The sequence below is a fragment of the Manis pentadactyla genome, chromosome 8, assembly GCF_030020395.1.
Source record: "Manis pentadactyla isolate mManPen7 chromosome 8, mManPen7.hap1, whole genome shotgun sequence".
NCBI lineage: Eukaryota > Metazoa > Chordata > Mammalia > Pholidota > Manidae > Manis > Manis pentadactyla.
Genome location: NC_080026.1, coordinates 60,557,926 through 60,582,639, shown reverse-complemented (window position 1 = coordinate 60,582,639; position 24,714 = coordinate 60,557,926). Strand labels below are relative to the sequence as shown.

The 24,714-nt window shown below is 50.5% G+C and overlaps 1 protein-coding gene across 1 annotated transcript; it reads right to left on the bottom strand.

Annotated features, from left to right (window-relative positions):
- Nucleotides 1-690: 690 nt before the first annotated feature.
- GDF10 (growth differentiation factor 10) lies at nt 691-13,368 on the bottom strand. The gene is made up of 3 exons (XM_036919395.2): nt 12,589-13,368; nt 3,469-4,394; nt 691-1,506 (listed from the first exon to the last, which is right to left on the bottom strand). The coding sequence occupies exons 1-3, from the start codon at nt 12,902-12,904 to the stop codon at nt 1,315-1,317; spliced, it is 1,434 nt and encodes a 477-aa protein (XP_036775290.1). The 5' UTR covers nt 12,905-13,368; the 3' UTR covers nt 691-1,314.
- Between the last annotated feature and the right edge of the window lie 11,346 nt (nt 13,369-24,714).

The following is a 24,714-nucleotide window of genomic DNA, read 5'->3' as shown; positions in this document are numbered from 1 at the left end:
AGATGATGTCAGCTCAAGGATAAGGGAGCCATTCAGGGGAGGCTATTTTGGGACAGGGCTGCTGATGAGGAAGCAGGGTGGCCATTCTCCAAACATGCACAGGGAGATGCAGACATTCCAGTCTTTCAGGAGCCCCTGGACCTCAAGAAAAACCCCTCACTGCTTCTGTTGAGTCTTTTGCTGGAACTACCCCATGTAAAAGATCTCTGACCAGGCAATCATAGATATTTAAATGTCTCAGACATCTCCCAATCACTGATCCCCTCTGAGGCTAAGGATGCAAGGAAGCTCAAGGCCACCATGCCTGCTTGGGTCCATGTCTTGGGTGGGAACCTGCAGGGAAAAATGGGTGGGTAGGACCCTGGAAGGCACATGAGTGCCTGATGTGTGGAGGTGGCCTAGGGTGGCCTCGGGTCCCAAAGGAGGCTGTGTCCCCAGCAGCCACCCAGATATCATATTTATAGATGGGGATTCATTGATATTTTGGAATGGGTGACCATCAGTTTTTCAAGATACCACAGTACCTTTAATTTATTAGCTTCCCGTAAGAACATATAACATACACAATCTACAATATAGAAAGTATAATTTACAAAAATATAAAAATCTTGGTTATTTTTTAGTATTCCAACATATGACTGTATGTGTTATTTCAATAAGCATGTTTAAACAATGCACACTTAACCAGCATGATTACCTCTGTGGGGAATGGTGTCAACTCCCTCCTTTTTCTTTTAAAATAAAATACATATTAAAGAAAAGAAACCAGACTTGGTTACATGTGCATAGTATATGCATAAAAACTTTTTCACTGGAGTTTGAAAGACAACAGCCACTTATACAATTATTTAGGCCCTGGTTCCCAGTATCAATGTGGCTCAGAGTGTTTAAACCGATCATTTGAACAGAGGTTCTTTCCATGTGAAGGGAGTGAGTACTCTCAGGCTTACAGTCTTCTTCCCAGGTTATGAGATGATCATGAAAAGCCATCATTTTAGACATGTTCGGTTTTCAGGCCTTCTGAGCAGATGGGATGGATGGTGGGTGGGCAGTCTTCAAGCCAGGGCCAATTCCCAGATTCTTTTTTGGGATGCAGACTGTCATTTTGGGGGCTAAGTCACTAGCAATGCAAGATTCCAGAATGATGTCCCAGGGGACAGATCTCTCTGGGACCCAACAAGGTTGCCTGAAAGCTCTGCCCTATGTTTGCAGCTGCACCCCAAATCAAGCCCTTGCTTCAAAAGTTTCCAAGGATGCTGCCCTCCTTGGCATGGGGTGAGGCAGAGGTGTCCACCCATTCTGGAGACACTGGTCTTACCGGCAGGCACAGGTCTCCACGGACATGTTGGGGTACACTTTCAGAACCACATTCCGGTTCTCATCCAGGAAGAGAACTCCCAGAGAGTTCATCTTGTCTGGAACACAGCAGGGCTCTGGGATGCCTGGGACTATGCCCACAGCCCTGACAATGCTCTGGATGGTGGCGTGGTTGGAAGGACGGACAATCTGCAAGGAGGGGAGGAGGCAAGATTACCTCAGTGCTCTGCCCTCCCACCCACTACGTTGTCTGCACAGCCTTGACTGAGGCCATGGAAAAGGCATCAGCCTAGCAGAAAAGGTGAGGTCCCAGGGCTGGTTACATACTTCCTTCAAAGTTAGCTATAGACTGAGTCCCAGGAAGGTTTGCTTCAGGTCTTCCTGCCCCTTGGGCCTCCCAGAGGACAGTCACATCCCTTACATGGTACTGGCCACTTGGGGGCAACTGTGCATCACCCATGCGGGAGAAGTCCCTGGAACTGGGCAGGAACTGTCCAGCTGGAAAGCCGAGGGTGATGCCCACCTGGTTTGGCCTGCGGCCACAGCTGCCCAGATTTCACAGTCTGAATACAGACATGCTTCCTGTGTGAGCACATTCTTAGCACTGGAGGGGAGGCCTGTGTGTGGGTGCAATCAGCAGGATGAGGCCAGACACTGACATCTCCCTGGCCGGTCTGACTCCTGGTGTCAGGTGCTGCTCCCCTGATCAGCCCATTTTGTCATTGTGTCAGTTTTATGGGGTGGGGATTACCTTAATTTTACTGTTGAAGAAACTGAGGCTTACAACGACTTAGTAACTTGACCAAAGTCCCTCAGTTAGAAAGTAGCTAGGCTTGGAAACCACATTTGCTGGGGCCACCAGGCGTCTCTTCCCCTCCCCAGGCAGCCTCTTATATCCATTAGAGTTTGTAAGCACCTACAAGATGAACAGGATTAAGCCACACGTGTATCAACTCACCGCTGACCAAAAAGAGTTTTATGTACAGTGCTACAGCGCACTGCTGAGAAGGGCGCCTTGCGTGGGGAGGTCGGCAGGACAGTGAAGCAGGGACACCTGATTTGCAAGTTCAGGCCAGTGTGAGGGAAGGCGGCAAGGCAGCCAGCCAGGCTGATAAGGTAAGTGCTGGGTCAGCCAGCTGGAGCCTGCTGAGTACTCATCCAGCATCTGTGTCTGCTTCTGCATCTGCTGCAGGCCTGTGTGAGATCCTCCCAACAGATACTCATCTCTCTGTCAGGCACCTCCCTTCCTCTCTCTTGCACATGCATGGCTTTGAGGAGAAGCCCCTTAATTCCCAAACAGGTTAATGCTGCCCCACGTCTGGGTCTGGGATTTCCCAGCTGGCTGATTTATTTACATTCAAATTGGATTTGTGCATGACTTCCTTACTTGGAGGGGAAGGCTTGACCTGGAACTCAGCAGAGGAGCTAAGCAGGAGAAAAGTGTATGCTTTGAGCCGAGGGCCGACATCAGCTGGCAGCCAGCCCACCACAGCTGAGACCATGAGATGGATGGACAGAGCCTTTACTCAGCCTGGAGCGACAGCAAGAATCTGAAAACCCAGGCCAGCACAATGGATAAAAGCCAGACACTGTGTCTCACACATGCGTGCACAATGACAGTGAGTTGTACCGTGGGTCCCTGCCCTGAGCTGGAGTGGGGCTGGAGTCCACACTGGGACGCCACCGAGGCCATCTCTGTGCTGGGCACAGACACCAGTGCCCTGAGATCCAGGCCAGGAACAGAAACAAGAGACTTGGTGAGGAGGGGGTTTCAGAGACCAGTTCTGTCTACAGGGGGCAGTGTTGACTCAACTTCTATAGGCTGTTGCTATGTGGGAACACACCTAAGGAGGTGGATTCTCTGCTTTTCAAAAAAAGTGTTCTAATTTGAAATTCATATTCAACCAAGTTAACACTTCAAAAGCACAGCCAAACCACATCCCTCTGTGGGCTGTAGTCACCCAGCAGGCTGCTGCTACTTCGGGACCTCGGCCTGCCTATTCCCTGCCTCGAAGAGGTGGGAGGTGTCACTATCCCTATTTTACAGACAGGAAACAGAGGGTAGGAAGCAGAGGGACTTGCCAGCAGAGGCAGGGCTGAGAGACACATTAAACAAGCAGCAGAACCCAGCCGTGCTGCTCAGTCACCTACCTTAGGCATGGGGAACTCACAGGCTCCCGCGCAGTAGTAGGCATCAAAGGATTTGGGCAAGATGATCCATTCGTTCCACCCGACATCTGCGAAGTCCACCTTCAGGTACCTCCGAGAGCAGACCCTTGGCTCGTCCCACTGCTTCCTCCGGGCTTTCTGCATCGTCTTCTCATCAAAGTCTAGCATCTGTGAGGAGGCCATAAACACATCCTGGCCCTTCTTCCTGCGGTCTTTGCGCCCTGCCCGGGGCTTCAGGGCTCGGAAGGGGCTAGGCCACATTTCGTGCTTATGGTAGTGCTGGGCAGGGGGGGCATGTGCTGGCCTCTCATCCAGCCCTGGCAGCTCGTTGTCCTGGAGGAGCCCAGTGGCCTGCGTGGCCCGGCGCACACGGGGGTCTGCCGAGCTGTTGGGGGCTGCCCTGGGCTCTGGGTCTCCAGCCTGAAAGGGGTCATATCTCTGCAGTGTCACTGCCACACTATTGGGTTCTGAGATGGCCAGGTCGTTGGCATAGATGAGGATGTAGGGTGCGTGGGGGCTGGGCCTGGGCATCCCTGGGGCCTTCTCTCCAGAATTCAGCTGGGTGGAGAGGAGCAGCTCACCATCCCGGCGGGCTGCCTTGATGATAGGGGAGATGTCCTTGGCCTGCCACAGGCCCCGTGGTGGGGGTGCCAGCGCCATGGCCCCGCGGAGCAGCCCCTGGGTGGCTGTGTTCTGCGAGAGGCTTCGGAAGAGCAGGTGCTGGCGTGCAGGAGGGCCCAGGGGCAGCAAGCGGCAGGACCCATTCTTGGCCTGCTGCCTGCATGGTGCCTCCCACACTCTGGGCCACCAGGGCTCCGAGTAGAAGTGGAATGTGGCTGTGAGGATCATTTCTGAGTCCTGCATGGAAGTCAGGTTGAAGAAATACACAATCTTGTGGTCGACCACTTCTACAAGGGAAGGACAGACCACAGCCTATTAGGATCTTGCCTGCATAGACCCCCTTGCTCACAGGATCCCCCACCCAGACTGGGATGGAGGAAGAACCCCCATTTAGGGAGCATCTCCAGGCCAGTCAGGCCTTGCTCATCTCTGTAATCCCCATGGCAAAATGGTGAGGGCACCCTTTGTTATCCTCAAAGGAAGTGAGGTCAGAGGTTGGGGATTGTCAATATCCCAAAAAAGAGAAGGCAGCAGAGAGGGTAGATGCTCAGGCCTGCTAGGCCTTCATGCGTCTGTTTCCTCTCCCTGCACTCCAGTGCCACTCAGCGAACCAATGGGCCAATGTCACCAATATGTCATTCAGGAGATGAGGGGGAATCAGGTGCTCAGGATGGTTCGGGTTGGGTCCCAGCTGTGCTGCCAGCCACCCCGCCTGTTTGAACAGCCTTTGATTCTACAGAAATTACATGCAGTCATACTTCTGAATGCAGCGAGCAAAGCAGAACGCCTTGTACTCTCTTCCTGCATTCAAGTGCCTTCTGAAGGAAACTGGGCTTAAGAGCACCACCATTTGGGCATCTGCTCTTTGTTTAGCCTGGGGACTTCTAAGCTTGTTTTTCAGAGAAGAACAGTATCAGGGTTGCATAAGGTCTTTAACAGAATCTCCCAAGTCCAGCTTGCTCTCCGAAGGCCCAAACAATGGTAAGGATTGGGATCACTCACACATCACATCTGCAGCATGTGTTCTGGCCCCAGCATCCCTGCACTGTCAACCGGCCCTTCCTTCCCGCTTGGTCCTACCAGCTGTAGCTAGGTCACAGGGCAGAGCATTCTCATCAGCAGCCCAGGACACTGCCCTGAGCCCTGGCAGCATGAATTCTCTGAATGGAATTCTAGGATTTGGATAGGAAGGGGTTGTTGTTCCCAAGGCCTCCCTGCTGTGTTGCTGACTAGCAGGGGACCAGAGCTGCCCCTCCCACTGCTCTGTCCCCTGCTGCCGGGCATGTGTCTGCTGGGCAGAGCTGTGAGAGGGGCAGTGCTCCCAAGGGTGGGAGTGGGTATATGTGTGGGGACGCTGGGCTCTCCAAAGGACATGTGGTCAGGGCCACAGCTTCCCTGACACCTGTACTCACAGGATCAGCTGGGATTTTTTTAAATCAAAATACTCAGTTTAAGGTTATTTGTTTCCATTGGGAAAGAGGCATAATTCTACTGGGAATTGTCAGATATTCTTAAGGGACTTTGAGAAAGGAAGGAAGGGAAAAGTACCTCTATGGAGGGCCTGATCAATGCCAGTCACAGCTTAGGTGGCACTCTGAAGACCCTGATCCTCAGAAGAAACCTGCAAGAGAGGTGTGGTGGCCCCCAACAGGCTCCATACATAAGGAGCAGTGCAGTCTTGATGACCACTTGAACTTGGCTTCCTCAAACACTGTAGCCTAGAGTGCCATGATCTTGAGTCCTGTGTTTCCCAAACTTCCTGATCACTGCCTTCCTCCTGTGGAGATGATGATTCAGAGGGTCTGGGGCACTGGGGCCCAGGAATTCCTATTTTATCAGCATCCCGGGGGATTCTCAGTATCAGGCAAGTTTGGCAGTGGGCAGTGGCTGTGTCATCTGGGGTTGATGTGCAGATGGGGCAAAAGTTTACCAACTATACAGCCACCCACTTCCCAAGCTAGAAAAGGCCCTGGAAACCAGGTGGGCCCACACCAACTTCATCTACCTCAAAGGGACAATAGGATGTCTGTCTCACGTGACTGTTTGGAGGACTGAATAAACAGCACATGCAGTGTGCCAGGCACAAGGGAGGAGCCCCCAGGTGGCTCCTTGCTACTTTCATTTACAGGACCAAGGCTGGCAGATGGAGCAGGGTTCTTCTACATTAACACAGACACCTTCCACTCAGTGATCCAAATGCTGGAGTTGTGACCCAGTTAACAAGGCAGATCAACTGTTTTATCCAGTTCAAATCTTAACTTCATTGTTCTCCTAAGAGGACTTTTGCAACAAAACACTTTAGAGGCTCTAGGACAGACATCTCTGGCTCTTTCCAAAGAGCTGGCCCAGGACAGCAGGATGCAGGCATCCCTGGCCTAGAAACCCACCATTCTAGGTGAGGAGGAAAATGCAGACTAGGGGTACAGAGATGTGGTACCCCAGCCTCTCCTCCAGTGAGGAGGCAAAGGACAAGAGGGGGCATGGTGGACAACTGTGAACACCATGGAAGACAGAGCAGCTTTGGCCTGAGGTGGAGGTGGCCCAAGGAAGGCCCTGAGAAGCCTGTTCCCCATGGGGCAAAATGTCCTGTAGATAGGACTGCTTTCCTGATGTTCATTTCTACATAGGGCACAGGATGGGGATAGCAAATGCTGCCCCTCCCTGGGGATGGAGAGCCACAGAGAGCTCACTCAGAGACTCACAGGGGAGGGGGCCTTGAGGTCCCATCAATCCCACTCAGGGCAGGGGTCTTTCCTCTGTTTGGCTTCACCGCCTGTGGCCATAGGGAGCTTGCCCCTCACTAGGCAGCCTGCTGCATTAAGACCCTGCTGCAGGTGACTGCTGAGATGTGCCGCCACCATCCCCAGCACGTGAAGGGTCACAGGCTGGCGCTGCTCTCTGACTGTGCTGGCATGCATGCAGTGAGCGGGGCTCCAGGCTGTGGCCAAGAGAAAAGGTACTTATATGAAGCCTCCCAGCTTGATGAGCCCAGGCCTCAAAGGAGAAATCCCAAAGAGAAGTCCCTATTTCCTATGAACTGTGCTGGGGCCTGTGGCTCACAGTCAATAAGAAAAGATCCTCCCTCCTTTGCTTCCTCCCTTTTTCTTTTCTTCCTCTTTCCTTTCTTCTCTTCCTTTCTTTCTTCCCTCCCTTCCTTTCCCAATAAATATTTGGGCAACTCCTACTCTGAGTTAAGTGTTGGGCTGACCAGGGTCTTAGCAAAGGTGCCCTAGAGGAGCTCAGCTCAGGGATGAGTCATACAGGTGGTTGTGGTGATGCCATCTGCACACAGCTTGACAGAGGGCTGGCCAAGTGAGGCCCCAGTGTACTGGGTACATTCACTCACAGGTCACCACCCTGCTCAGCGCCCTCCATTGCCCCCCAAATAAAACTTGACCCTTTCTAGAGGCCCCACTGGATGTGGCCGGCCTTCCTCCCCAACTCCATCTGCTACCCCCACCCCCATCTCTGCCCCTGTCACCTTGACCTTCCTGTCCTTCTAATACAAAGCTTCCCATCTCAGGCTCTGTCTGTCTCAGCTCTTCCTTCTGCCTCAGTCATCACTCCTCCTCCAGACGCCACCCCTCTCCTCCCAGTCTCTGCTCCAGGGCTTCTCCAATAAAGGATATCCTTGGCGCCTGTGGCTGGAAGGGCAGCCCCATCGCTAGCTGTCCACTGCTTCATCTGCTTCATGCCCTACCTGACATTCTGATATATGTTTCTTTGTTACTGGTTCTCTTTCCTCCTAGAACACGAAGTCCAGGAGAGTAGCACTGTGCTGGCTTTGTGTACTGCTGCCTCCCAGGATCTTAGCACAAGGCCCAAGTGAGAGTCAGTGCTTCAAAGTAAGTGATGAATGCTGGAGAAGAACGGGTTTCACTAGATCTGTCCAATTCAGTGAACAAAATGGGGTCTGGCCTGCTGCTCTGAGGCTCAGCGAACACATCCTGAAAGAAGTTCAGAAAGCCTCGTTCTTTGGAAAGATACAGCTAATGATGCAAATCCAACTGAGACACTGGAAGGCAGGATCTTTGGCCAGTTACTCCCCCTTGAGCCTCAGTGTTGTCATCTTTAAGATAGAAATAATATTGTTCACCAGGTATGGAACTCCAAGCTCCAAGCATACATGCATGCTTCATTCCTTATTGTCACAGCTGGGGGGTAGGGATGGGTCATTCATTCTATGGAAAAAAGATGGGGCTTTGGTGAAGGCACCTAACTTACCTAAAGTCACCCCGCTTGTAGGGGGGCAGAGCCGGGGTGTGCATCCAGGCCTGTCTGACCTCAAACCCAGGTCCTTCTGCTCCCTACTTAACAGTGGTGAATTGTGATCTACCTAACAGTGAATGTAGGAAAGATTATGTGCTGTGATTTGCAAAGTGTTTTGCAAACACAAGTCATTATTTGGATATTTTTGCATCCTGACTCTCCAAGAACAGACTGGCCTTATTTAGACATGCTGATCTCTGTGGGTCTTGGGAGTCTCAGGCCCCTAATCAGGTCTCCTTTGTGGGTACTCAGACTGCTTCCTAAGGACAGTAAGGATGGGGCTGGAGGGGATGAGGTGGCCCTAACCCAAGGGTCCCCCTAGGCACCACCCCTCAGGCCAAGAGGACCTGCTTGCCCTATGGGAACAGAACCCAAGCATCTAGGGATTTGTCCCTTCACCCACTGCTCTCTCTGGCCATCAGAAAGAGAAGGCAGTGCTGAAGATGCAAACATCAACATAAGCTGGAGGAACGGAGTGATGGGCCAGCAAGTGCGCATGCAGTCATGGAACCTGTCTGAGCTTCATCTGTAAACTGGGCAGAATATTTGTCCATGCCACCTGAAGTTGTAAGATCATCTGTGCAGAGTTAAAGGCATGGTGCCTGGCAGCCAGCACACACTTGGAACATACTGGCTGGGCAGCATCTTGAGCTCCTGCTGCATGCAGAGCACCTTGCCTTTGCTCCTGTCCTTGTGCCCAGGGGAGGCATACCACCTGTCCTCCAGCAGGAGCCAGAAAATCCTCATTGTATCCCCTCCTGCATCCCACCAACCCCAGTTTCTACTGGCTTTGCATCCTGTTTCTCCACAACCATCCTGAACTCAGCAACACTTCCACAGTCTTCTGCCATGGCCTGATCACAACTGCCGTGACCCTAGATGACTGTCACCCCTCACATCACACTCGGACTTTATAAGGAAATCATCTATTATAGATGAATTGTTATTCTAGATGAAGAGTTATAGTAAGAGTCTTTACTATATAAAAAGCCCTCCACAAATCAGTAAGACAAAGACAAGAACCCCAAAGGGGGAAGCCATTTCCACAGGAAAAACTGCAAATGACAGGCATGAACATCAGTTCACAGTGACCAGTAATGAAAAAAAAAATTGACTTCAAATGAGGATATACCAAGTTTTACTTGCATATAGACAATATGATCCTATTAGGATATAAAAAAATACATAAGTATATGTATATTCCTCCAAAAAATTAACTCTGGTTATATCTGAGTTTGTGACTAGGGATGATTTACTGTGATTTTCTATGATTTACAGGTAAGTATGCACTGCTTTTATAATATCTCTGTTCTCTCTCCTCTCTCCCCACCTGCTGACTCTTTCTCCCTCCTCCTTCCTCTGCCACCCCTCCCCACTGTATGCACACTGTATATTGTCTGGCTGCCTACAGGCAAACTCATGACAATCAAGGCTCTTGATAGCCCAGCTGTGGCCCACTAGGCTGCCTCTGTCTTTTGCCTCTCTCTTCACTGAAACCAAATTCCTCAGTGGGTCTGGCAGGCAGTGGACAGTCCACTTCTACACCTGGCTAAAACAACACCTGTCTTTCAGAGTCTGTCTGGGCCTCACCTGCCCTGTGATGCTTTCGCTGGCCCCTCCCCACCAGCTCATGAATTTTTCTGGGTAGGGCCTATAGTCTGTGCATTTCTGCATCCTCTGAGCACCTTCCACCTAATGAGGTGCTTAAGAAAGACTTAAGGAACTAAAATGAACATGACTTTTGGCATTGTTGACAGATGGGTATATGTTATTACTCTCATTTTACAAATGAAGAAATCAAGCCCAGAGAGATTAAGTAATTTATCCAATATTACACAGGTAGGTATAAACGCTTAGATTTAAACACAGGTTATTTTGGGCAGGGGAGTATCTAACCTTAATCCTTGGGGTCAGGCTCAGAAACTCTCCAGTGATGTAGAGGTAATAGGGAACAAAACACACTTCAGGGAGCAATGGAAGGGAGGGAGGGACAGAGGGGTGGCTGGAGTAATAGTAGGAATTTATAAGTTATTGACACTTACATGTGCCAGGCACTGTTTTAAGCACTTGACATATCTCAGTTCATTTAATAATCCCTGTAAGGAAGGGAGCATTATTCACCCATTTTAGAAGCGAATGAAATAAGTCATGGACAGTTTCAATCCTTGTCCAAGTCACAAACTCAAGACTTAGACTTCCTTAGTCCTGCTCACAGGCCCACACTGAGGACCTGAGCTGTACTGCCTGGGACAGGCGGGGAACATGGTTCCCGTCCAACAAGAGCTGCAGGGACTACCCTGCTGGAGCAGCAGAGGCCACTGCACAGACCAGGCTGGCAATGGAATGTTCCAGTCCCACTGAAAGCTCCCCATATTTGTGCCTCATCCACAAGATGAGGGGTCCTTGCCCAAGCTCACACCTCCTCACATCTGGGTCTCCTCAGTTCTGGGCTTAGTTCTGATGGAGGTGGGGAAGGGGATAGCTGTGAGAGCCATTGGCCTGGCAGATGACAGGTGCCATCCATTGCTGCCGTGAACAGCCTCCCCACCCTCCCGTCAGTTTCCATATTGGTAAAATGGGTGGGCTGGATTTGAAGTACTGTCTCCAGATCCTTTTCAGGCTCCTATCCCGGGCTTCACAGTTACTCATTCGCGTTTGTGAAAACGGAAGAGCAGTTCCATGCCTGGGGCTGCAGCAAGGCGGTGGGCTCTTCACATGTTGCAAGTGACCTTGCTGGCCTTGGTTTCCTCATCTGCAAGGCTTTGAAGACTGAGTTAATGGATGCAAGGTCAAGTTTACACCGCTAGGAACACAAACACTTTGTACTCCCAGGAGAGCACTATGCATCAACACCTAATTTGGCCAGAGCTGGGCTCAGGGCTTTCACACAGTGCCTCATCTCATCTCTCCTACAACCCCACAGGGATGATGCTGACATGACCTGCCCATTTTGTAGATGAGTACACTAAAGTCCAAAGAGCTTTAGTGATTTGTCCAAGGACACATATTCATGCTAGATGATTCCTGAGCAGCTTAATTTAATAATGATGCTCCAGAAATGCCTCCCAAGAAGTGATTAAAAGATACCAGGAGGATGGAGTTAGATCTGGCTGGCCTGGAGCCTTGGAACACTGACAAGTGAGTTGGCTCAGTAGAGGATGGGGGTAAGGGATGGCTGGAGCCTATCTGCGGCAGGTGCTTCCCAAAACACCTTTATGCAAGGCTAAGTTTCCTGTGTCTGGCCTTGAGGCCACAGATGTTACTTAGAGTCAAACAGCCAGTGATCAACAGGCAGCAGATCTGACCCCAGGTTATCTTGCCTCAGAGACCATGAGTAGTCTCCATGACAACCAGGATCTTCCCACAACTCCTGCCCCCAGGCTGCATCTCCTCTCTGCTCCCCTGGGGCCTACAGAGATAACCCAGCCCAGACAAGCATATCAGCTGGTGCTGGAGTCTCGAAGTGCTTTTGAGAGCAGGGCAGGGAGGGCTCTGCTAGTGGCCTCCATCCAGCTCCATTCAAGGTGTGAGGAGAAGGGAAAGGATGGGCCCAGGTGGGGCAAGGGCCAGAGGGCAGCAGGGTGCCTCCCCTGTCCAAGCCTCCGGACCCTTCCTCCTCAAGCTGCCATAGTCTGAACACTGCGTGTCAGTGCTCAGCAGGCTTTAGTCCTGAGGATCCAAGTCTGCGCATCCAAAGCCCGTCTCAGTCAATCTACTCTGCTTCCTAGCCACTGAACCCATTTATGCCCCATCTAGATGTTCACACCCCCTGCCTGGGCCCAGTGCCTGGCACTTTTCTCAGGGCAGCCTTATGCCCACCAGGCCATGCCTTCTCAGTGCCCTACTTATCTGCCCAGAGCCAACACAACTGAGCCATGACATGGATACCCTTCCCACAAACTCCCAGCCCAGTCCCATTTCCATCTTGTGCACTCCATCCCTGCATATGGGGTGCTCTGTGTGCAGCAAGTGCGACACCCTCCCAGGCTTGGCAACACCTTAGGAGCAGGACCCCTGTCACTCTGTGCCACTTCTTTGTCCCTACTGGAGGCTCAAGGCCTGGCGTGGAGTTCTGGGTGAATAGGTAATGAAAGAATGAATGAATGAGTCATGAATAGACGGAGGAAAAGTGGAGGTGCAGAGGTGAGAGGATGAACAAGTGAGAAAGGGGGAGAATGAGGAGAAGGGACCCCTGAGGTCTCCTCCACTTACCTAGTTGAGCGCGGAAGCTGCGGACCGTGTTGCCCCCTCCCGGCCGCGCGCCCCTCCGGTTGTATTTCTCATAAAGCCGGAGCATGTGCACAGTGACCATGTCTTGGGCGCCGGCGCCCGGGGCAGCGGCTACATCCCCCAAGGACCGCTGGGGGTCCTCGATCCCCGCTGGGCCGTCGGCGGCCGCGGGCTGGTTAGACCGCGCTGGTGCCGAGTGGCCGCCGCCGGCGTCCCGGAGCAGCACCAGAAGCAGCGCCAGCAGAGGCAGCAGCCGGAGCCCCCGTCCTGCGCTCGTCCGAGCAGGGCTACAGGCCATGGTGGGCGGCGGCGGCGAAGGGTCGGCGCGGGGAGGGAGAGACAGAGCGGGGGCGCACCGGCGGCTGCGGACCCACCCTGCGGCTGGAGGGCGCGCGGGCAGCCGGGCAACCGGGGCGCTGGGTGCTGAGACCAGCGCGGGGCGCGCAGCTAAGAGCACGGTGGGTCGGCGCAACCCGAGTTCCCGGCCAGCCGTCACCACCGTCCAGAGCCGCGTGCAGCCGAACCAAGCCCGAGTCGACGCGGTGCCTCAACCGACACGCGCCGCGAAACTTGGCAGCCCACGCCGCACCCGGCTACGCGGGTTCGAGGGGAGGGGCGGGGCGGGGCGGCCGGCGGCGCCCTCGGGGGACCAGGCTCAGCACCCGGGACCACTCTGGGCTGCCGCCGACACAGCGGTCCCCGGCCCGGCTGCGGTGTGCGTGCGCCCGTGTGTGGAGGCGTGCGCGCGCAGGGGTGTGGGCCCGAGTGTGCGCCCGGGAGTGCGGGGGGCGTGGGCGGGTGTCCGTGACAGCCGGACCAGGGCTTCTGGGGCGGAGGTGTCGGGGTAGGAGGCGCTGCGCGGCCTTTGGAGGGGGGCCCTCCTGCACGTTGCCCCAGCAAAGGCATGCCGTGACTATGGCTGCAAGATGACAGCTCCCTAGTGAGGAACCGCGAGAGGATCTGTGTGCGCCCAGTTGCCTCTGAGCTGGTATGTGTCCAAAATGCGAGAGTAGGGGGAATACTCCCTGGGCTGCCTTTGAAAAGAGAAATCTTAACTCCAAAGCTCAACCAACCCGGAGCAGCTGGAAGAAAATCCTGTTTAAAATTCAGAATTAGTCGATTAACCAACCCGGTATTTGGCAACGGTGATTCCAGTTGTTGAAGAAACAAATCAAAGGTCCTTATTAATCTTTGGACATGTAGCAATCAAGACTGTCCTGAAAAAGGATGTGGTTTCAAATTGCTTTACAAAACGTTTCCAAGAATAGGAGGAATGAAAGTAGTGGCTTTCCCAAAAAGGTTTCATACGAAGTGAGGGTGTAGTGAATCCCTGGCCCACCACCCCTCCACTTAGCCCTGGCGTAGGGCATTCTGAATTTCATCTTGCTTTTAACAGGGGTTCTTGTCCGTGGATAGAATTTGGGAGCTTGAAATTGTGAGCTTGCAGGAGAAGTACATCCTTATTTTCACTACCCTGAAACCGAAACTTAGCATTTCCTAATGTTAGAAACCCAGGCAGCCAACCACAGTGGTATTAACCATACCTGTGATTTTGTCATCAATAGCCACTGCCCACATATATTTTCGTATCACATGACAGCTGTTTCAGATTTCTCAAAATATAACTTTTGCTTCTCACTTTTTTGAAATTAAAGTAGCTGTTAGGTCAGCTATAAGTTATTTAATGAATTAGTAAAAACGGCATATATATTATTATGCTGCAAAGTTGATTTTAAGAATATTTTGATAACTATAATTTAATATAATCAGCTATCTTTGTAATGCTGCATATTAAAGACATTCTCTCAAGAAAGGGTCGACAGGCTTCATCAGACTGGGAAAGGGGTTCAAGGGCCACACAAAATTTACAAATCCTTCTGAGGGACGGAAAGGACCTCTTCAAACTCATGTTCTTCCTGAACTGTCCAGGTGACTGTCTATGCTACATTTCAGAGGACTATTTGCAAACTTTTGAACACTCTGTTCTCTTTACTTGGTAACTTTGGGTTCCTTGAGCCAAAATAGTTACTTTGCTTGGAGGGCTCACAATGCGATAATTGAAAAATTGCTGCAAAAACTTCCTATGGTGTGTAAAACACTACCCATTTGTAATTTTTAAAAAATCTTGCAGTGTCAAATTAGAGGCCATCCTATTGACAGTCTGTGAACCTCAGGCCTGTAGCTTTTGGAAAACTATGGAGAAGCATTTTATTTATTTTGGTAATTAGATTGCATCACATTCAATTTCCTGTTAGTGTAGTTACCATTTGTTGTGTGAAACAGTTTTCAAAAACAGTTTGCCTGGAGGTGAGATGATCAAGTCACAGCCATGGACTGAATGAATCTCTCCTTATAAATGATCCGCACCACCTTTTACTGCTCCCTTGCCCCACCCCCACTCCCCTCCTTCTCCGTGTGCCCCTCACTTCCCCTCTCCCCCTCCTCCTGTTCTCCCCCAGAATGCCTCTGACCTATACCGGCTGGGGGTAACCTCTGCTCATGGGTAGTTTTGTCTCTGCTGGGGCCATACACAATCGAGGTCTGTGAAAAGGAGGGTTAGTCTGCAGGAGGCGGGGACAAGCTGGGCTATTCGGGATCTGTGTCCATTAAAGCCTTCTTGCTCTCCTTAACTCATTCCCCCTCCATTCAGGCCGGCCTGAGGGTCAAGCCTTAGCCAGCACTAAAACCTGTAGGGTACAGATTCTCTGACATTGTTGGGAAAGAATTAAGGCATCAGCCAGGGACGGCTAATATTTCTTGCCTCATTTTATTGCTGAACAGCGGGACTGTAAAGTCTTGAACACTGAAGCACTATGGCCCCCTTTCATGTAGCCGAGATGATGGGATAAAAATGTGTTTGGTGAAGCAATTCAGATTACCACCGGGTCACATCCTCGCTGGCTCCCAGCATGGCCTGCAAACAGCATTGCTAGGACAAGAAACAATCGCTGTGCAATTTCAGCTCATGTAGAACAGTGTTTCTAGTGTGGAAATGAGGCTAATTGTGGAGCTTGCCAATGAGAGGGTTTTGTTTCTAATAGCTCAGGCTGCATGCAGCTCAAAATAAGAGTTGAGAGGATGGCCTGTGGATTCAAGTCCCAAGAGCTGTGATTTTTGACAGCTTCCTGCTAAAATCGTCAGCCTCCTGGTAGTACCGTACACTGTTCTTACCGGGGGCACTGAGGTCTTGAACTTGCCGACAGAGTTGAAGAGTGCTCTTCCAAAGAGGTGAGAGGTTGTTTGGGGGCCCTCGGTCTTCTAAGTCTCTGCCCCACACTCTGCTTTCCTTATACTCAGAAAACTCTGATGAAGGAGTAAAGAGGCTCAGTAGTTATGTAGCTCTATGCCTGAGTTAAAAGAAACCAAACTCTGGACAGTGCTGAGAAGCAAGCTCCTTTGGTTTCATTGGGAACCTCTCCACAAATGACCACTACATGAAATGTTCCTAAGCAGTTGTTTCCTGATATTGCCCAGTTTACTTGTGGGAGAGTGTTTGCAGCTCTAACTCACTCTGTCACCCTGGGCTGGCCCCATGGCCTCTTTGGAAACTTAGTTAAATGAGAAAGCTGACCCCTGGGCTCTGTTTCAGCTCTAACACTCTGTGCCTGGGGCTGTGGCCTCTTGTCAACCTGGTCTTGGAAATGAGAGGGTCAATGTGACCCTTTGGAGTCAACTGGGACTAGGTTTGTGTGACTATTTGCCCTACTGCTAGCCATATGACCTTCAGCAAGTTGCTTGACTCCTCTAGGACTTGGTTTCTTCAGCTCTGAAATGGGGACAGGAGCAGGATATCAAGAGGATCATTAGCAACGTTTTAGCATGAGATGGATGGCACTAAATAAGATCGATCTTTGTTCCTGCTGTTGTTATTTCTTGGGTGTTCAAAAGAGGTTGTAGTTTATTTAAAGTGGACCCAGACTCCAGAAGATTTGATTAGAGACTTGGCTCGGCCGTCCTTGCTCTGCAGAGGAAATGCACTTCTTAGCACACAGTGCCAAGAGCTGAAAAGAAAAGGCAAAGGAAAGAGAATGTTTCCTCGAGTAGGGAGTCAGAGATCTCTACCGATGAGACTTCATTATCAGTATCTGTGGGTCCCTGTGCAAAGATTGGGATTCACTGCTCTTCATTTAGATTTCCAAAGCTCTTGGCCCTTAAGGACAAAAGAAATGTGAGCAAGTCCCTGTTCCCGTTTGGGGTCTGAGCTGTGAAAAAGTGGCTGGAGGGTTTGCAGGGGCGATGGAGACAAGAATCCCAGGGCCTCCCCAGGCTGCCAGGCTAGAGTGTAATAAATCTGTAAAACAACAAGCACAAAGGACTTTATAATCAATGACAGATTTTACTTTTGCTCTGGCAAAATCCATCCGTGGAGTTAACATTTTATAGGGAAATAACTACCCACTTTGTGACTCCTCCTCAGCCCATATTCTCTTTCTTAAAGTTGGGAAAAACTCAAGAGAATCAAAGTCAGCCCCTCCACGAACTGTGGCAGGAGAAAGCATGGCTTCCCTTGGGCGGGAACCCAATTTTCCCATTACTTCCTAGGGTGGCTCGGGCCATTCATTTCTGTTTTGCTAAAATACCCGTGACATGTGAATAAACCAGGATTACAGAACATTGTCTCGGTCAGTAATCTGAGCCGGCATGGGCTCTGGTTTGATGAAATATGGTGTTCTCTGAGCAAACATGGGAATTGGTATTACTTCTCATTAAAGCTGAACAGTGGGACTATTTAGAACTGATGCATGAATGCTGCACTGTGGGGAGTGACAATTTGAAGGGAGCTGATTCGGGGGAGGGGGCAGTGGTGTGTGTGAGTTGGCCAGAGCAAGCCAGTTAGGAGAAGTCTGCAGGGGAGGCAGCCAAAGGGACACTATGGAGATTAGGACCCCTTCAGGGCTGCACAGTCTCCTTACAACCCCAGAATAATCTTTCACAAAACCTTTGCAGGAGGGACAAACCTTACATTCTTGTCCTGGCATTCAAGTCCTCATCATCTGGCCTGTCTCTACCTGTCTCAGGCAAGCTGCTCTCCAGTCTCTTCCCACCAGTTCTCTCATACCCACAAACTCAGAAGGGCCTACGGCCTCTCGGTATGCATCCCAGCCTCCTTATGCAGTGCTGTCAGGCACGCTGTGGTACACCATCCAGTATCCCTTCCAGGTCCCAGGCCCTCCTTCCCCCAGCTACCAGAGCTATTGTCTCCTGATGGTGCACAGCTATGTCTGTCTCCAGGAACTGCCTCACCGAAAGCTGTCCCTCACCCCAGGAAAGCCCATGCAGTGACTAGGCTCTGAAGGGGGCAGAGGCCTGGCCCCCTTGCTCCAAGGCAGGACAGCTCTGAAGAGCCAGCCACTGGGCTCCAGGATCCTCCCTGGGCTCTGCTGAGGCCCCTGGTACAGCCCTATCACATTCACAATCTCCCTCTGCCCAGTCCTGGTTCCCACCAGCACTCAGCCATAAACCTCCATATGTGCATTTCCATTTCAGAGTCCATTTCCTGGGATACCTGATCTAAGGTAGTTGGTGCCAGGAGTGACACAAAGAAATGGGCTCTCAGATGGGATCTGGGTTCTAAGTAATCTACTGCTCAACAGCAAAGAGGACTCTGTGACTGGGGTCTGGATAACCCTTGGCATGTGCAGTGATGAACTGGAGGGTTCAGTATTAAAGTGGTCAGATATTAAAGGTTCAGGGAAAGTGATCTTTAAAAAGATAACAGAAGTGGTTGGCTCCCCGTGAGTGAGATGGATTTATGCGAGATCGATAGTGAACAGTTGAGGGTGATTGATCACTGATTTAAGGTAAGGTGTGCCAATCGGAGAGCCTTCTTGGCAGCATATAAAGAAGTCCTTGCAGTGGGGGCAGCTAAGGATCATGCCTCGGACTTACATACAAAGGTAGCAGAGCTCCCGTGATATTACTCCAGCATTTCAATCCTAACAAATCTGTTATGCCAAAGTCTGGTCCCTGGCTAGGGAGGAGTGGGACCCTAGGACATAGGATGGGGGCATCTTGGTTGATGCACTCAAGAACCTTAAAACCCTATACCTGCTTGCATGGTCTGGGCCTAAGGAAGCAGCTCACACCCCAGTTGCTCAAAGATGATTCAGACATAATATGTCCCTCTCATAATCTCCCCATACCTCTCTTTCTGGGTGCCAGATGAAAACTGGGGTCAGGTCACTACATCAACCAGCCAGGGAATGCTGGATGCAGCCATGAGGAAAGGCACTGTGATTGGAGTGTCTTTGTGCAGAGACAACATGCACCAGGACATGGGAGAGTATGACTGGGGCTGCTCCTGGGGGGCTGGACCCAGGGGGTTGGGACATAGAACTGGGCCAGGGGGGCTTCACGTAGGATTGACACCATGGCCAGGGCCCTAGTAGATGGGGCTGCTATACCTATGGATTGGCTCTTGGACACTTGGAAAAAGCAATGGCCTACATTAAGTGAAGTACCAATGCCAAAAGCACCACAGTAAATAAATGACAGAGGAATGGATTAGTGGCTCAGAGAAGTGGACATGCTAGAATGGAACTGGTCCAAAGGCCAGAAAACCACAGGCTTATGTAATCCATGGAAGGGCCTAGAGGACTCTCCATTTACTAGAGTGACAAGGAATTCAGTGATGAGAAGGGCACCAAAGTCATGAAAAGCTCAGTGATCGCTGTTTTCTGTGGGTTAGGACACAAGGCAGGAGATGTTATTCCTGAACCGGGATCTCTGGCAGAAGTGGGACAAAAGGACCTCCTAATAATGCAGGGCTTGACTGTCCAATCAAGGTGAACACAACTGTGATGATTGTGGACAGGCATGGTCAGAGTCCAACCAGAGGACCTAATCCACCTGGAGCTGTGCAGTGCTTTCTGGACAATGGAGGCCTGAGGAAACAGATCGACGGGCAACCAACAAAACTACTGCTCAGGCTGTACAACCAGAACCAAACCAAGGATGGATGAATGGGGCTGAGGGCAGCCACCTCAAAGGAGTTACATTCTCTTGCTTAATATCTGGACCTGGGCCAGTGTTCAGGCCTGGGACACACTGACTGGAGAGGCTGGGCCCCAGGAGGAAGGAGCCTGTGATAACACACCAAGGATCCACAAGGGTTTCTCATCCTTCCCTAAAGGGGCCTGCAGCCATTCACTCAGGGAACAACTGTGCATGGAGCAAGGGGAGCATCCAGACACTGCAAAGATAGATAGACACAGGGTCCAAGTGGACATTGACACTGGCTGCCCAAAGCCTTATTAACCCCTTGTTAGACTAGAGTTTTATAGGGGCTAGGAATAAACAGATCCTGGTCCAGGCCCAGCTCACGGGGCCCACGATCTCATCCAGTGGCCATTTCCCAAACCTCAAATGCATAGCTGGAATGAACATCCTTGGCAGCAGCCAGAACTTCTGCCTTGGTTTCTTAGCCTGCAGGGTAAAAGACATAGTAGTGGGGAAAGGAAGCTGAAGCTTACAATAGGGAAATTCAAACGGAAGCCTCTGAAACTGTTCCCTCACTCCTGCCCTGGCCAGATTTAAAAAAATTAGAATCAGTGTTGTGTTCCACAGGGGGTGGCAGGAATTGGTACCATGCTTAAAAACATAAAAGGTGCCTTGCCAGTCTGGCCCTTATGGAAACTTGCAGAATGGCAGGGGACAACTGCAAACTCAACCAAGAGTAGAGTAAATCTCCCCAGTTGCAGTGACAGAGCCCAATGCCACGTCTTAGCTAGAGCAGACTGATGTGACCTCAGGTACATGGCATGCAGACTTTGACCTGGTGAGTGTGTTCTTTTCCACCTCTCTCAGAAAGGGCTTGGAGCAGTAGGGCACCACGTAGGGCAGGCGCCAGTATATGCTTACTGGAACATGTGCTTCTTTCCCTAAGGCCGTGTTAACTCCCACCTCTGTCACAATACAGCCAATGGACCCAGGCCACTTGGACAGTCCACTGAGCATCACATTGGTCCTCTGTGTTGATGACATTGTGTTAATCAGACCGAATCAGTGAGAAATGGCAAGTACTTTGGAGACCTTGGTAAGGGACATGGGCTCCAGAGGGTGAGAGGAAACTCAAATATTTAGGGGTCTGCCATATCACTGTGACTATTAGGTGACTAGTGGTTTGAGCCTGCTAGGACATCCCCTGCAAAGTAAATGACACATTATTGTATTTTGCACATCCCATGCCTAAGAAGGAAACAACTTTTTGTAAACCTCTTTGGGTTCTGGAGACTACAAATTCCACCATTGCGAATAATCCTCTGACCCAGAGCGACACAGAAAGCTCTATCCTTGAGTGGGACCCAAAGTAGGAAAGGGCTCTGTATCTCTGCTGCTTGGACCATATGATCTGTCAGACCCTGTGACAGCAGAGGTAACCATGGAGGAAAGACACCATGTGGAATTTATGGCAAGGCCCAAAAGGAGCAAGGTTTTGGAGCAAGCTCAGCCATCTGCAGCAATGACTTACAAGCCATCTAAAGAACAGCTTCTGATTTGCCTCTGGGCACTGGTAGAGATAGAAAGGCTAGCCATTGGACATAAGGTGGTCATGAGACCAGAACTTCCCAGCATGAGCTGTGTTCTCTTAGACCTAGGGGCTGCTTTTCACATGCTACTCTTAAATCTCCATCTTCAAGCCTGTTTCCCGGGTTCCTTGACAAGGGACAGCCATAGTGTCATCCTAGTGACACTATGCATCCCTGTGCATGACAGCTGCCACTTCTGATGGTCTTTCAGGCTGTCTGAGGAAAATATTTTTCTTCTGTTATTTCTTTAACATCTCTCTCATGTTTACTGATTACTCTTTTTAACAAAAAAGAGCAGGACACAGGTTCATATCTGGGAATTCACAGACCCAGTTTTATTTCTTTTTGTGGATAACTTTTATTTATAGCAAGGAATGCTGGGCTTCTGTTTACAGCTGAGATGTAAAAGTTTTATTTAAAGTAAATTTAAGAAAAAAAGTGAGTTGGTTAAAGGAAAAAATACCAAGTAAATAATAATTATGGGAGGATGTGTGAAAGTAATAAACTGAAGGATGGTAACATGGGAAACACATACCCCTGTGATTTCTCCTGCCTGGAGGGGGCCCCTCTGTATCGGGTGAATAAGTACACTGTAGGAACCAGCCCCACAGCACCATTCTTTGTAAAGACCCCTGTTCCTGCATTAAGCAGAGATATTCATTCCTTCCCATAAAATGTGTCCCACTGTGTGGAATGATCGGTCTCTGTGTCTGATTCTGCAGATGGCCAACAAGGGCCTGAGTGCTGGGTCTTTTTGATTCCCTGTTGTAACTTCAGCACCCAGTATGGGCCAAGACACAGAGTAGGTGCAGTGGGCAGAATTCTAAACTGGTCTGTGGAATCCCATCCCCAGCGTGCATGACCTTAATAATCCTTCCCTTGGAGCAGGGGTGGGCCTTTGAATATGATGCACGTGACTTCTGTAGTTAGCTAACATTATATGGCAAAGATGGAGGTACTTTGCAAATATAGTGAAGGTCCCAGTTCAGTTGATTTGGGGACAATCAGAGATTATCCTGAGTAGGCCTGCCTTAGTCATTCTCTCAAGCACAGACCTCTTCTCAGCTCTTCTCTAAGCCTGAAACATCCCCCTATCCCAGATGCACTGTCCAATCTTCTCCCACCTTCAAGTCTCAGGGCCAAATTCCATTTTGCCCTAGAAGCCCTCTCAGGACCTCCCACATCTCCAAAGCCTTTCTCTTCACCCCAGGAATGGGACTTATTCCCAACAGCCTTGGGTAGAGGTGTCCCTGAATGTGCCCCATCCCCCATACACTGGGATCTCCAAGGTAGGCAGTGCCTGATGAGAGTCTGTCCATGGAGGTGCCCAAGGAGCAAAGGGGGATTTGCCCCAGGGCTGTGGGAGGGGACAGGAGGACCCTGAAGGGTGGGGTCATGCTTCTCCAGTCTTTCTCAGCTCCTTAACCCCTGCTTCCCTCTCAGCTCCCCGCTGAACGCTGGATCATGAGGCTGGAAGGAGGAAAAGTAACAGGACCAAAATGGTCAGTTCTGAGCAAACTGGTAGCTTCCTTTGGTTCTAGAAGGTTTTGCTAATTCTTCATGATTTCCTTAGGCATCTTTGATGGATAGAAAATTAAGCTAGCACAGTTGAGAGCAAAGGATTCCGGCTCAGATGACTAAACTGCCCAGAGGGAGGGGTGCAGGCAGCCTTAGGGAAGACTCAAACTGGGGACCTCAACATTGTTAGCACCTCCCTCTCTTCCTCTTCCTTCCTTCCTTCCTTCCTCTTCAAAATGAAAACAGCTTTAATGTTAACTGTTTACTGCATGGCTACTTTTAAAAAAATGAGAACAATGTATAAGGTGACCCTATTAACATTCTGATTTCCATCTGGAGCAAGGGTAGGTAATTTTTTTTCTATAAATGGCCAGTAGTAGATATTTTAGGCTTTGTGGGCCATATGATCCCAACTCTTCCTGTGAAAGCAACCCTAGGCAATATGTAAATGAATGAGCATGGCTGTGTGCCAATAAAACTATTTGCAAAAATAAGTGGTGAGCCAGGTTTGGCCCATGGGCTGTAGTTTGCCAACTCCTGGTACAGACATTTTCTTTCTGTCTCAGGTATCAACTGCATTCTCTCCTATGGCAGAAGAGTGGAGGGGTGGAAGTGGGCGGGTCACATGTCCAGCAGCTCTGGGCTCTCTCCTCCATAGCTATGGCCAGTGAGAAAATGTTGACAGCCCAGTTTGAGAATCTTCCACTTTGGCCTGGCTGGAGTCAGATGCCTAACTCTGGATCCATGTTGACGGAGGCCTGTGGAAGGGATTATCTGACTGGTTCCTGGTGGGCACACCATTTCTCAGAGGAAGGGTGTGCTGTTTGAGGTATATAAAATGATCAATGTCCAAAACACTGTATATCCCTTTACCATAGCTCAGGTTTTGTGAAATCAGTCTTGATTATTACTATGGCATAATTTAAAAAATAAACAGATTTTTCACTTATCTTGCATCATCTGTTGTTTTCTACCAAGAGTTTACTCTCTCCCCTGACCTCTCTGCACCTTTATAAATGCACCAGGTTGTAGTATGTGTCTCTCAGTTGCTGTTCTCTTATCCAGAGGGGCTCACAATACTGGCCTCTTGGGAGCTACTTGGTTTCTTGCTGACATTTTTTCCCCTTCCCCACAGTCCTCCAAGTCCCACTTCCTGCCTCAAGTAGGTCAGACTCTAGGGGGAGTCGGTAAACTCATGTCCAGTCAGGTACTATCATAGTCAAAGCTGTGCCATGATCTTCCTGCTTCTGAAACTGATGGTAGAGTCTCTTACCTCCATCCCCACCCATGAACCCAGTTTAGTCTGGTGTGGACTTGGGCACCTATCCTGGTGCAGGTAAGCATCACTGCGGGTGCAGGCTGGTTGCCAAGCCTCTTCACACCTTAGAGACCCCAGAGGGGATATTGCCCTCTTCCTCCTGCCCTGGCTGCCTGAGGTCCCCATGCCCAGCTGGTACCTCTGGAGTCAGCCCACATGTTGTAACTTCCTCTTGGGCCTGCCTGTTGAGTCTGGATAACTGCTCTCCCTTCTTCAGCTTCCTTTCACATCTGGCCTCAGGTTAGACCTCAGCATGAGTTATATAAATCTGTGGCCACCTGGAAATCACCTTGCCCCACTGTAAAGAAACCACACTGGGATCTGTGGCCCAGGGTCTGGCCCCTGGCTTCATCCTGGAGCAGGCGTGTGACCTGGCAAGTTCTGTTTCCTTTTCTGTAAAATGCAGATAATAATGAACTTAGCTCACAGGGTGGCTGTGAAGAGATAACATTTGAGATAACACGTACTGTCTGGACTCATCACGGTAGCAGGGTGACAGCCATTCGGCTGGCTGGGGAACTTCCTGATTTTAGCCCTGGAAGTCCCACAGCCCAGGAAATTCTCAGTCCTGGGCAAATGAACACTACAGTAAGTGCGCGGGGGCCATCAGTTCTGGCTTCCTCCTCTTCCTCCAGGCTAAAGGTGGCCCCAGCTGTTCTGTGGAGAACAGCTCCTTAGCCTGCTGTGTGAAGACCCCAGAGGCAATCCCACACTCTGGTATCCTTCTGTGTGTTCTGTACCCAG